The 13,968-nt window shown below is 32.9% G+C and overlaps 2 protein-coding genes and 1 non-coding gene across 5 annotated transcripts; 1 reads left to right on the forward strand and 2 right to left on the reverse strand.

Moving 5' to 3' along the window:
* Positions 1 to 2,036: 2,036 nt before the first annotated feature.
* LOC130798328 (beta-carotene isomerase D27, chloroplastic) lies at positions 2,037 to 6,992 on the reverse strand. 3 transcript variants are annotated; one of them, XR_009039041.1, is made up of 9 exons: positions 6,715 to 6,956; positions 6,542 to 6,637; positions 5,548 to 5,649; positions 5,201 to 5,300; positions 4,253 to 4,344; positions 3,211 to 3,291; positions 3,036 to 3,104; positions 2,432 to 2,582; positions 2,197 to 2,333 (listed from the first exon to the last, which is right to left on the reverse strand). XR_009039041.1 is itself a non-coding variant. In XM_057661265.1 (8 exons), the coding sequence occupies exons 1-8, from the start codon at positions 6,859 to 6,861 to the stop codon at positions 2,190 to 2,192; spliced, it is 828 nt and encodes a 275-aa protein (XP_057517248.1). In that variant the 5' UTR covers positions 6,862 to 6,992; the 3' UTR covers positions 2,037 to 2,189. The 3 variants fall into 3 exon arrangements, 2 of the variants coding, with proteins under 2 accessions (XP_057517248.1, XP_057517247.1); XM_057661265.1 differs by lacking the exon at positions 2,432 to 2,582 and having other exon boundaries at positions 2,037 to 2,333; positions 6,542 to 6,634; positions 6,715 to 6,992; XM_057661264.1 differs by lacking the exon at positions 2,432 to 2,582 and having other exon boundaries at positions 2,037 to 2,333; positions 6,715 to 6,950.
* On the forward strand, positions 5,347 to 5,418 carry TRNAK-UUU (transfer RNA lysine (anticodon UUU)). Its single transcript has one exon. It is a non-coding gene; the product is annotated as a tRNA-Lys (tRNA).
* A 2,124-nt stretch (positions 6,993 to 9,116) lies between the features above and the next one.
* On the reverse strand, positions 9,117 to 13,968 carry LOC130798272 (zinc transporter 6, chloroplastic). Its single transcript, XM_057661196.1, has 2 exons — positions 13,067 to 13,968; positions 9,117 to 9,627 (listed from the first exon to the last, which is right to left on the reverse strand). Exons 1-2 carry the CDS (start codon positions 13,799 to 13,801, stop codon positions 9,313 to 9,315), a joined length of 1,050 nt encoding a protein of 349 aa, XP_057517179.1. The 5' UTR covers positions 13,802 to 13,968; the 3' UTR covers positions 9,117 to 9,312.

The raw sequence follows: 13,968 nt of genomic DNA on the forward strand, positions 1-13,968 counted from the left end.
AAAAGAGTAAAACACTCTTACAAATGAAGTATTACAATTGAGTAAGAGAATAACAAAGGCTATGTGTTTAAGTTTATAGGTTTGTGTTTGATATATGTTTAGATGAACAAATGAGCTCTCTGTTTATAGGGGAGATCACACTAAGCAACATTCAATACATTAAATCCATGAATTAGTAACATTGAAACAGCTCCAAGGACTTCAAGAGTCAAAAACAGCATCCTAGGAACGTCAGAGAAACCGCTCAACAAAAATAGAGGCTCGCTCGATCGAGCAGCCTAGTCGAACGGGCTACAGCAAGCTAATGGAAGTATTTTGTTTGTTCACTCGACCCACCAAGGAGTTCGCTCGGTCGAGCGGCCCGATCAAGCGACCTTTAGGAGACATTCTGACAGCCTTGCTCGACTAAGCATAGTAGAGAATCTTTTCCACTTCTTTATTAAGACTCATCATGAGCCATAACCCCCATGATTACTTTAGTATTAATTCACACTTTAAACACCAACATCAATTACAAACATTAAGTTACCAACTTAATTCACCCACATTAACACACTCATAGGATTCCTTCCCAAAAAGTCACTCATGAATGCACATATCAAATGTGCACTCAAGTCGCACCATTCATAACACTTGACTTTTTTAACTTAGTTTTTCCAAAGCTTATTTTGAGAAACTTTTTTCCAAATAAGCTTATTTCTTCAAATTTTCAAGTTTTGATGCCTTGAATTAAGGCCTCTTGGGAATATGGGTGTGCAAAGAGTATTTGAACTAAATAAGCTAAATAATGTAAAAAAGTCGAACAATAAGCAATGTTTTAAAATATTTTCCAAGGTAAATATTTTTTTCTCAAATATGAGATTTGGGAGTAACAGCGAATAAATAAGGCGAGTCAAAAAAAAGTCAAGTTCTTTGTTCGCTGTTAATGACAACGAACAAAGGTTTTACCAAGTTAAACGGGGTCAAACCTTTGTTCGCTGTTACTAATAGCGAACAAAGAACTTGACTTTTTTTTACCTGCTCTCTTTGTTCGCTGTTAATAACAACGAACAACCCAAACGTTAACTCTGGGAGAAATGCTTACTTTGAGAAATATTTTAAAACATTGTTTATTTTTTATTTTTTTATAATTTTTTTTTTAATTCATTTAAATTTTCTAAGAATGATACCCCCTCTGTCCAAATGGATTTGGAGCAAAGAAAAAATGTGGTATTTTTAAGAATAAAGTGGATATTAATAATAAATGAAGAGAGAAAATAAATTGTGTGAATAAAATTGAAAGAGAATTAGAGTTTATAAATGAGATTAAAAGAAAGTTGAGCATTATCCAAAAATAAAAATGATGCAAAATAAATTGGATGAATCAAAATGACAATTAATACAAACTAAGAGCGATAAAGGAATTATTGTTTGGAAATCAATTAAGTGACGTTTGATAAAAAGAGAAAACGTTAAGATTTTGTCACAAAGGGTAAAGTTAAGTCAAAATTAATCTTCAAACCGACCAAATTCGAATTAGAGTGCATTTGTTCCTTACTCTGTTTTGGTTCTTTACTCATATAGCTTGCAACTTGCAACTTGCAACTTGCAACTTGCAAGTATTAGTGAGTATGCAATATAAATACCTGCATTACACCAAATTAGAAAGCTTAATCTCTTAATTTTTGTCCCTCAATATGTAATCCTCTCTTATCTTGTATGATGTGGACATTATTGCAAATAACTTTTTATTTTTCTTAACATTTAATTATTGTCCTTTAAATCATGAATAATTTGCAAATTATAGTTTTATAGATGTTTATTTTTTGTGAATTACAGCCACTAAAGTATCAAAGTTTACAAATTTAGGCCAAAACACAAAATTCCAATTATTTTTGTGGTCGAAATTTTAGATTAAGTGGTCGGAATTCTGTATTTTTGGTTCGAATGTGTAAACTTTAACACTTTAGTAGCTGTAATTCGCAAAAAAGAAACATTAAAGTTATAATTCACAAAAGTACTAACTTTAATGTTGTAATTCGTAAATTAATCTTAAATAACAAATCAAAAAATTGAAAGTATGATATAACTTAGTTGTACAAACTACAATCTCTATGTCAAAGGTTAAAAACATATAACATACAATGATATAAAAAGAAAGAAGAGTGCTTAGGATCACAAGATGACTAGTATATCACATGATTACAGTCTCATGACCTTGGGCATTGTTTGGCATTTAACATTCTTGTAAGACTTTCCGACCTTCCGCGAGAAGCGTATGGACAACAATCCAAACATGGCTCTTTTAAGGCACTGTCATTCTCAGGTAGAGGAGGAGCGATCCCAAATTTAAACTACCACATTTAGAAAATCATCAGATATAAAATCATAAATTAAATCATTTTGCTTTGTTCATAAAATTAAAACCTTTTAACTAAGAAAGATTACTCACATCCACTATTTTTTAAATTTTACTATGCCACAAAAATATTGTGAAATGCTTTTCTCAGGCTCTCAACCTTTCCATTTACTTCAACCATAATGATGGGCAAAATAAATTCCACATCAAATTAAAAGTTATATTGATAAATTTGTTTTTAAACCTGTACACAACAAAACCTGTATAAGCGCGATGAAGTTTTATTCAAAAACCAATTGATGATAGAAGTAGCTCACCAAGCTTATATGTTAATCAATCTATCTCAAATTTTTCGACATGGAATTACATGTGGGTTATTTCCAACAGTCCCTGTTATGAGAGTTGTATACAAGACCCACACAAGATAAGAGTTGACTGCATACAAATCCAATGAAGTTCCATCCCAAAACCAATTAATGATAGATTGAGTAACCCATATACGTTAGTTAGTCTATCTCTAATTTTTCAATGTTTTCCGAGAATATTGCTTTCAATAGGAACAATAAGCATTACTATAGTCACAATATAAATTTAGATTCAAACCAATAAACTTCTAATTATATTTAGGGGCAACAAAAAATGTTAATTAACTCCATAATTAATTTTCAGGAATTAAGGAGATATTTAATGGAATTACCTGACAACTATAATCAGTAAAGTTAGGTTCCATAAGAAGGGGAATTCCCATATGATTCTTAAAGAAAGTCTAGGCCAAGCACCAATCACCACCATGCATAGCACAAGAACGAATTATTAGTTAGATGAGAGGTTTTGTATATCCAATTTGCTTAGCTAACTTTCTTGTTTCTTACCTGAGTTGGAATTTTACAAGTATTAACACAAATTCCTACACATTTGCTTTCTTCCAAGTACTTGCATCTCTCTACCAAAACCTACAGATATGTAAAATCACACAACATATCAACAACAATTCAACAACTATACAAGTGTAATATTACTCGCTATCGAAAAATAATCCGTCTCTTTGAAAATTTCCCCCAAGTTAGTATCGTTTCTAATATTTTATGGGCCCTAGGCAAAATAAAATAAATGAGCTCTCTCTATCTTGGCAAAATAACTAAAGTCGAACCCCTATATATTACAATTATCATTATAAATATATCAGTTACTTTTTTAATTGACAAATAAATAATCTAATTAAAAAATGCATGCTAAAGTTGAGGTATTAGGTAGAAGTGAAGTTATAATTTTATAAATGGTGTTCTACGTCCTGCGTGATAATATTGTTGACTTGAGATATTAGTCTCTTTCTAGCTCTGGGCCCTGGCAAATGCCTATCTTACCTCAAGTCAGAAACAGCTTTGCTATTCGCTTTGAAGGGAATTGATGGATAGTCACTAAGAAACAAATACTTCATCCGTTCCGTAATACCCGCTACATTTTCTATTTTTGGCAATTTCATATTACTTGCTACATTTCCGTTTTTAGTAATAAAACAATCATTTAAAGTTCTACCTACCCCTATTTTTATCCTACTCTATATTCTATACTTTATAATAAAATATTATACTATACTCTATAAAGTAACCTAACAACCTATTTTTCCTTTTTCTTTTTCAATTAACAATAATAAAATACTACACTCTATAAAGTAAACAATCAGCTACAGTGTAGGTCAATCACTTTTCTTAATCCCCGTGCCCATGCAAATGTAGCGACTAAAACGGAACGGAGGAAGTATAATAGATGGCATGTAGCAATGTAGCAATTTTTTAAAAATATTTTTAGTAGAGGTGACCATTGAGACGATCTAAACATTATAACAAGAACTAAACTGGTCTTTTTAATTGTGATGTAAATGTAAGTAATACATGATGCTTCTAACAAACGTACCCCACTTTGGCATGAAGATCCGTCAGGAAGATCAATAGAGTTGATTGAGCATGATCCCATGAGCCATTGACATGTGAATACTGTTACCCTAGCTTTAAAGTCAAGATTAGAACATCATATTTAGTTTTTATGCTGATGGTTGCACAAAATTAAAAAATTTACCTTTTTAAAGAAGAAAAGAGCACATTTAACTAGTGTAAATTACATACATTGGTTACAAACTATGTAATTGAAAGGGAATGAAATCTGAAAAGATGGAGTAAGGGAAACAATAAAGATTACGTTTCTAACTTGTTTGGTTTAGATAAGTAAGGAAATTGGTTACAAAGTACGTACAACTGCTTCTTTAAACTTTCACCCATACAAATAAAAGAAAAAAACTGCTGCTAATTCTGGTGTTACAGAACAACTGCATTATTCATCAGTTGTGCAGTGCTTTCATTTGTTGATAGAATTAGTTGGTCTTCCATAAAAAATAGTTGCAGATGATGATGGCAAAGAAAAAATAGGAAAAATAATTATAGGAGTCACATAAGATCAAACAGATCAGTGAAGTAAATTTTAGTTTTGGTTAAAAGTATTATAACTGATTATGTTACGAGTGAGTTATAAGTGGAAATAAAATAGGGGTAAGGGTTAACTCTTGGTAACACTAATGGTTACCAAAATCGCAAAATAAATATTAGGTAATGGAATAGGTTAATCGTTATCGTTTCCAACTCCTAAATTTTACAAACCAAGCACCCTATTAGGGTGTTTTGGTTCGGAGAAAAATCTTTTTTCAATTTTTATTGAAGTTTTATTGATTAATTTGATACAATTTTAAAATATATAAGTAATAACTAGTGTATGGAAGTGTTTTTTTTACATTCAAACATTTTCCTATAAAGTTATGTATAACAAAATATTTTTCGTCAAAACAAACAGTTGATAACAATGTTTACATACCGACCATCATAGCAGCGACTCTACCGCCTCCAATTGGGGTTATAAGCATGCGATAAAGTTCCAACAGAAAAGGAGGAAATAGAGACCTCAGTATCCGAACCTATAATTACGAACATTAATGCAATGAGATAACTGTATGTCATATTGCCGTCTTAGCTCAGTGGTAGAGCGCGTGGCTTTTAACCACGTGGTCGTGGGTTCGATCCCCACAGACGGCGCTTTCAAAATTTTTTTATTTTATATTTTTAATCAAAAAGATCGAGTTTCGACTCAATTAGTACGCATGGATTCTCCCAGTAAAATTTTAAGTTTGATTTTCATATCTTATAATTCAACAAAAATCATACCGCGGCTTGATTAGTCTGGCGAGTAGTTCTACCAATCATGAGTCCATTTACAAGTTCCATCATGCCATCATAACCTTCTTTCTTTGATTCCCATCCAACCTCCTATTTTATCCATCACAAACCACATTAATATGTCTTAAGTTTGTAAAATTTTTTAGCCTTATCTCAAATTATTACAAATAATAAATTGCTTAATATATATATATATTAAGAAAAAAAGAATTTCTAACCCATTCTATACACGTATACAAGTATGGTTGATTAGCTCACAACTAATTAAAAAAATTGAGTCTAGACAATGAGAAGAGTAAACCACAAATAAATTTGTCGTGAAACTTCACATGAGAAGCAAGATATAAGATTTCATGTCAATAAAATAGTGGGTTATATACTTGTATATATATCGTGTGAGCTAATAATCCTCTTACCACCATATGATTTTGAGAAACAATGAACCTCATCAAATGTATGTGCAAGTCAATGCTCTTGGCTCGTGGGGTTATGAGCTCGAGCCCACAGGTATCCCGTGTCCACACGAATGGGACACGGTAAGATATGTAACGAATTATCACGACCTAATATGTGTCTCACGTGTGTGGGTGAGTGTTGGAAATACGTGAAACAAGATCCCACGTAGTGAGTTGTGGACTTTGATGTATGTTGAGTGAGCTAATCTTCCTACTACCATATGATTTTAAAGTGTATGAGGAAATACTCTTGACCCGTGATTCCGTGTCCACACGAGTGAGCCACGTTAAAATCATTTGACAAATTGTCGCATCTAATAAAATTCAACAAAAATTCACTAGTAGAGTCAATTGGTTGTAATAACTCCGGTACTTTATAGGGTGATTTACACTCTTCTCCTCCTTCGACGTGGAAAGATTCACCATTAAAATTGATTGTTAGTAATACGAGTTACTGCAATCTTTATTTGGAGGTGGGATAACTCAAATATGAATAATAATTGTGAACTTTAAACCTAATAATTTACCTCAACTAATTTCTTCCTAAATGAATTGAGAAAAAAATCATCTAGCCAAGTGGGTTTGTATTGAGATCTAGCCACCAATTCTCCATCTTTTACCTGCTACAGAGAAATCAATGAGATGAATTAAAAAACACTAGCACTTATTTTTTCTGAGAGTTTGGAAATTCAGAACTTACCGATGTAGATGATGATGACGACGATGAAGAACACGAAACCCTAAAATGCGGGGTTTTACAGAAATATTTTATATTTTGAAATTGGTTTGTGGTGGGAGAAGATAATAGAGGTTTTTGTAAATGGAGGGGATGATAAAGGTTCTGCATAATTCCACCAGCTTCACAAACTTTTGTGAACCGGAAAAAAAAAAAGAAATTTACAAGGAAAAAAATTATGAATGTGGACAAATGAGTAGTGAGAAAGACCGCTTTTGCTTTGTTGGCCTTGTACTATAAATTGTGGAGAATTATCGGATATTACTATTATCCCTCCCTCTAACACCAACAACTAATACAAATATTAAAAAATTATTAAATTATTGAAAAAATATTCAGAATAATTTTTTGATTTTTCTACAATTATTTAAATTTTTAATTAATTATAAATAATTCTCTCTTATTCAGTTTATGTGTTTCATTTCTTTTTATGGTTAAGTCACCTTAATTGTCCCATTTCTATTTTTGGTATGGGTTTTTGACTTTTATGCCTTTAGTAGCTTTATCATATTTTCAATTATACCCTCCATTACCCATACTAATTTTCCTTCCTTACATTAAAAAACCCATAATACCACCCTCTTTCCTATCATTAGGGTCCCACTTTTAACTCTCCTTAAAATCCGTAAAAAGTCAAATGGTACTCCTAAGGGGAATAGCGGGGAGTACGAATTAATAAGAGTATTTTTCTGTCACATCCAAGTAGGTAAATTACCTACTAATACTATTATAGGTAAATTGAAAGAAAAAAAAAAAGCAAACAAAACCCAGCCCCTTCCCTACTACCACCAACCCACCACCATCAACATCCCTGCTCTTCCTTCCTGCGACTGACACCAACCCCTTCCCCTATTGCCAGTTTGCCACCAATCCCCTCTTCATCATTAATTTCAACCTTTGTAACCTTTTAATGGCGGCTTCTTCACCATTTTCTCTTTCCTATTCATCTTCAACCTAATAACACCACCATTTTAATGGCTTCATCTTTATCTTCAACCTTCATAATCTTTAATGGCTTCATTTTCATTTTCTTTCTCCTCTTCATCTTCAACCTAACAACAACACCACTTTATCTTCAACCTCCACTTCATCTTTCTTCCCTACTACTATATTTTTGTGGCAGGTTTTGAGTTGCAATGTAACTATATAAGAAGTGTACGGAATTCCGTTAGTGATTTGTGTGAATGCAATGAACTTAATTGATAGGTTATCTTGTTGTTTAATTGAATCGTGCTATGTAAATAGTTGATGCAAAAGGTTCTTATAGATGAGATTTAGAGACTTTGAAGAAAATGCAGAATTTTACTTTGTTTCACTTGGATAGTTGGATTGTCTTGAAAGTAACAGAGATCATATTGCTGTTTATTGCTCTATGAATCTCTACATTGCTTCTTTATCACTTGAATTGAGTGATTCTATATTTGTTGGTCACTATGTATATGGAAGTATAAAATTATTTTCAGGTAGTTGGATAATTGCAAGGATTTTTTTGGTCACTTGCAATTGCAATCTATCCCGGGGGGTGCCGGTGGATGAAAAGGAACCTTTTTTTTTTGATTTTTTTTCCTAAATGACCTATTAAACAATTTGTAATTTCGGATGTTACTAAAAAACATCTAATTTAATTGGTATTATTGATGGTTAATTAAAAGCTAGTGATTATTGTAGCGAAATTGAGAAAAGGTTAAATTATTGTGGGCAATTTTCCTAAATCATTTTGCTAAGATAAAAAGCAAGAGAAAACGTATGAATTAGAATAAAAGAAATGATAAGAATATTCTTTAAAATAAAAATATCACAATATTAAAGAGATGGATTAAAATAAAAATTGTAGTAATTTATTAAGACAAAGAGAGTAATAGTTAGTAATAGTTATGGGTGAAAATGTTTTTCAAGAAACTTATGTAATTGTTTGACTACAAAAGATCAAAAATCAAAACTTAATACACAATCTAAACAAAAAAGTCATTTATTAATTAAGGTTGTTGTAATGTTTAGACTTGACGTTTGAGTTAAAATAATAAACAATTATATAAACAATACGTCAAATGTCAATCTAAATATTCATCCACAAGCATCAAATTGATCTAAAGAACAAATACATGCCTAAGTGCCTCATTTAAGAATTTGTAATGTATTTGTTCATCAAAATATACACATACTCCAATAGGGAGTATGTAGTGAGTGATATTATCAAGTTGGTCTAAGAACTTGACTTCAAATTACGTCGAATCAACCTTGTTATCAATGAATTTAAACCTAACTCAATTTCGTCGTATTAACCAAGTATAAACTCAGAGATAAAATAAACCCAGGATTAAAACTTTATATTAACTCAACATGATTCAACTTATTCAATACTAGTATAATTTAAACTTGACCAAGTAATCGAATTTATTGCTCTACAATCTAGATGTTATAATTTAAAATAGTAAAGTACCACTAAATTTAGATAGGCTATGGGAGAGCTTGAGGAGTTAGTATGAAATTTGGGATTGCCTTGTCTAGAGGCTCAGAAGTACAACCAATTTCTATCATAAGTTGCATATATGTACAAAAATTTTAAGCCCAAAGGGCAAGTATTGACATTGACACAGAACCCAGAACCAGAGCAATATAGCAGCCCTTCTTAATCTTTGCCTCGGAGCTCATCATTTTATTATGAAAGAAATCTGCGGATATTAGATCGACCAGAGCCATGTATATGAGTATACCCGAAGACAAAGAACCTAACAAACCTTCGGAAATCAATGCATTAGCGCTGCTGTCATCGTACCCTGTTACTGAGAATATGATCATCCCTAATATAATCCCCATCGGTGTTGTCACTGCAAACATGAAACACATGTAGGCTGTCGTCTTGAAGCTGAATCCTGCCTGAGAAAACGAAAGTAAACACAGTCACATTCACATATACTATTTGGAATGAACAAAGACGGTAAACACAGGGAAAGAATAACGTCGAGCATCTTGTCTGCTCAACAATCACGCAACCTAAACCGATGTAAACTACAAGTCATATTCTCCTCGGCTCAGCTAGAATTATACAACGCACTGAAATTAAATTAGACCAACCAAAACATGCTTCTTCCGACAAAGAAACAGAAGTGAAACCATCGACCATTCTTAATGCTAACGTTGAGCAATACTCCTACAGACAAGCGGCAAAGCCACAGGGCCCTCAAGGCCGCCTACTCTCAGCCCATTTTTTGAGTTTGGCCCTGCAGGCTACAACAACTCTTTGATTATATGGAGTTAATATTGTTAGTAAAGTTTTAATATCATATTATGTTTTTCAATTCTTTTAATAATTGGAAGTTAAAGTAGTACCAATAACCCTAATGGAAAAAGCATTTCAGAACGTTTAAAGTACTAGAATATTAATATATTATGCATTTTACAATTATGTTAGAACTTTATTAATGATATATTGCAAGTAAAAAGAAATAGAAATATTATATTATGTGCTTCTAGAAACTTTCTTTTAAATTAATGAAATCATTATATGCTCTTTCCATTTATTATATTGCAACAGCTACAAATGTGGATGTGACTCACCATGGCGTTAGAATGTCACATATATGTGTGTGTGGGGTGGAAGAAGTACACTTGTGCGTGCGACTTACGATGGAATTGTGAATTGTGACAATAAAAGTGCTACCACTAGCTACATGAAATAAGACTTAATACTCCATAGTATTGTGATTTATAACAAAAGGAAATGATGTAACCCCACTCAAGAGCTTAGATACATGGACTTAGGCAAGACACATACAAAATTCCATATTAACAAAGACTTAGCCAAGACCAAAAAACTACTAATTACTTTCTTCGTCCCCATTGAATTTACAGCATTTTCTATTTCGGTCCGTTCCACTTAATTCACATCATTTCTATTTTTTTGACAATAACCCCCAACTTTCTTTTCATCTCATCCATACATTTTAATTCTCTTTTACTTTCATCCATACAATTCATTTTCTCTCTTCATTTATTACTAATTTTTTAAAAATTATTATTTTTATTTTTGATGCAAATCGAATAGGGCTGATGGGTCATAGTGAAAGGACTCTTCATGCTCCACAAAGCGATTAAGAAAATAGAAGTAGACATACATTGAGGGGTTAGGGACAAAGGAGTAGATACTATATTAGTGATATAACCCTATCACTTTTACTCTATATTTTCTCTAAATTCTAAATACCCTACGATTTTAATCTACTATATTAAATTTCTTAGTTTCCACACCAAAAACAAAAGTGACAAAATAATTGGAACGAAAGAGTATATTACTAGATTAGTGATAGGAAGTAGAATAACTATAACCACTGGTCACATTAACAATGTTTAGACGGAATTTGCATTACTTAAATATAGACCCCACAATGAGCACAAAGATGTACCAAAGTTTCTCGTCAAAGTGACTTGATGAATCACGGCACTTTTAGCTTACAAGTTACGAGCAGTGACACAAAGTCAATCCAGCATTACACTATGAACATTACTCCAAAGATGCATAGTGAAGTTATGACTCGGCATTTGTTGTCATGATATACTTATATTTGCCTATGTTTGCTTGAGTGCTAAACATAATTAAACAAGCTATTCTAATACAGTAGCATCTCATTACCCAATGCAAACAATGGCTTCCAAGCAGGGGCAAATCTAGAATATATTTATTACCTGAGTCAATATTATATGATCTTATTGTATGAGAGAAAATAAATAAAAATCCATAAATTGGCATGGTGTAATTAGCTGCAAATGCCTTAGTCAAAACACATAGAAGGTCGTGTGTTTGAACCAATGGTGGATCCAGACCTCAAGTTCAATGAGAGCACAAACTAGTATATAAATAATTCATTAAAAACATTTCAAACATACCTAAATTAAAGATATATCAAAAATAATAATATTTTAGATTCAAAATTATCAATTGCAAAATTGGCATATACTTTTATACTGCTAATAAATTTATTGTGTTTGGAATGTATATATGTACCGGTTAAGTATGATATATATCAATTAACTATAATCCGCGTCTCACTAGTCTTATTAATCCAGCACGCGTTTGCATTTTAGATATAATTAGTTAGTATTAAGATAATCAATAGTAATGTTTAGCTCAGTTGGTAAGATGCACAGATCAACAATCTTTGATGTTAGGTTGTGGGATCAATCCTTGCTAACTACAATTTTTTAAAAATTAAGTGAGTACCCTCAAGTGTGGACGGGTGAGCCCCCGGGCTCCGCCCATGGTTCGAACAATAAACATCAGTTTAACATACTACTTTATTTTTCAAGACCTGGGCAATAGCCCATGCCAGCCAGGGTCTAAATACGCCCAAGCTTCCAAGTGAGTTCCATCTAAGCGGGATTTGAAAGTTCAATGCAATTAACGTCATAGATGTAAAAAAACAAAAATTTTATGCCAATTGATATGTAATGGTAAACAGTAAACACCATTAGATTGCGAATACTATAAGTCTACAACAACTCATTTGGCCATTTTACAACCGTCTAGTCTAATTCAAAAACTAAGAATGGAAATTCTCTGATATACCTGAGTTTTTTTTGCCTTTTTTACAAATATTTTTGAAATTCGCATGGTGACATTGAGATTCCAATTTTTCTATATGGCAGACAAAATAATATGTTTAGGTTAAATTAAGTAATTATTTCGACTTCATTTCAATATAGGGTAATTATGATGTTTTTTCTTTTTTAAAAAAATGTCATTGGGTAAAAGTTAACAAAAAAATTTTTTCCTTTCTATCACATGAAAATGTTGAAAGGTCAAGTACACCGCATGAATTAAAATTATATTTGTCAACCACGTGAAAAAGTCGAAAGTTCAGCATTAACAACGTAGAATTTTTCCCAACTAAGAACTATAATTCTCTATTTTCATGAGAATGAACACATAAACTAGCTATTTAATTGATTATCCGAAACCAATCTGACAGCATAATTTTTCTTAATTTGTAGAAAATCATGGGTTGCTAAGGTTTTACATTGCAATTGATTGTATTCTCATCGAAGATCAATTTTTCCCTCCTCTAGCTATCCTTACCTCATAGTTTAAAAAAAAAAAAAAACTAACTAAAACTTGTAATTTGATAGGAAAATTTTAGCCTAAGGATGGAAAATTACCCTGTAATCCATCTTATATAAGATTAATACACATTACCAATCTAAATGAACCCCAATTTAACATACTAGCAAAATTGCAAATCATTAATTAATAATAAATTTAAGTTTGGAAAAATTAAGTATTCATTAAATTGGAAAAGATTAAGGGTTTATTAAAGATTACCTGAGCAATACAACCACCGAGACCCATGCCTTCAAAAATCTGATGGAAAGAAAGAGCAGCCACAAGGGGTTTAATAGTGCAAACATTTTGTGACATCCCCAAAGTCACTCCTATTATCACCGAATGAAATATAATTCCAATTTCCAACACTTGTGACACCATCCTCTGCCTCAATTTCTCCCTCATTTCTTCAACCTCAGCAGTATCCGCCGCCGTAACCGCTACCTTCTCACATACATCACCGCTTTCCTTCACTACCACCACCATCTCCACCTTTCCTTCACCTTCCCCTCCGCCATGACAGTGAGGAGCATCAAGCCGAGCGTAACCTTCGCTCGTCGAATGAAGTTCAGCATGTGAGGAATTTGCAGTGAGGTCGACGAGTAAGGCGAGCAGGGAACCAATTAGGGTAACCAATCCGGCGAATGGAAAATCCTTCCACGGGTGGCGCGTGGAGACAGAACAATCATTAAGCGCGTCGAAGGCGTCAGGTAAGACGTGAACTAGGGAAGTAGACAGAATTACCCCAGCGGCGTAACATTTAATCACTAAAGTAGCCTTATCGTAAACCGGTTTTCCGGCGAAGGATTTGGAAAGGATGACCGGAAAAGAGATTCCGATAACGCTTGTAAGGAAGATTACAAAAGTTGAGACTAGTTTCAAGTGGGTGGCCGACGTGCTGTTACGACACGTGAGTACACGCGCTGCTGCGTCAACGTCGCTGCACGTCGGCATGAGGGAATCACGTGATGAGAGAGAAGGGAGTGATGGGAAGCAATTGGGAGTTGAGAAGTGAGAGAAAGGGGGGAATTGGGAAATGGTGGAGGTGGTGGAATTGGAAGAAGACTAGTCAGTGAGTAAACTAAAGACTAACGAAAGACGAGTAAAATAGTGGTGGTGGT

Source organism: Amaranthus tricolor, chromosome 13 (assembly GCF_026212465.1).
Source record: "Amaranthus tricolor cultivar Red isolate AtriRed21 chromosome 13, ASM2621246v1, whole genome shotgun sequence".
Classification (NCBI taxonomy): Eukaryota; Viridiplantae; Streptophyta; class Magnoliopsida; order Caryophyllales; family Amaranthaceae; genus Amaranthus; species Amaranthus tricolor.

Bases quoted from the DNA above. Each gene is read 5' to 3' on its own strand.
- LOC130798328 (XM_057661264.1), bottom strand. From the start codon at position 6,861: ATGCAGAACCTTTATCATCCCCTCCATTTACAAAAACCTCTATTATCT. The intron at 5,650-6,541 runs GTAAATTATTAG...TGGATAAAATAG, and splicing joins TTAGGAAGAAATTAGTTGAG to GAGGTTGGATGGGAATCAAA. The intron at 2,334-3,035 runs GTAATTCCATTA...TAAATGTGGTAG, and splicing joins TTACTGATTATAGTTGTCAG to TTTAAATTTGGGATCGCTCC.
- LOC130798272 (XM_057661196.1), bottom strand. From the start codon at position 13,801: ATGCCGACGTGCAGCGACGTTGACGCAGCAGCGCGTGTACTCACGTGT. The intron at 9,628-13,066 runs GTAATCTTTAAT...TCGTTTTCTCAG, and splicing joins TCGGTGGTTGTATTGCTCAG to GCAGGATTCAGCTTCAAGAC.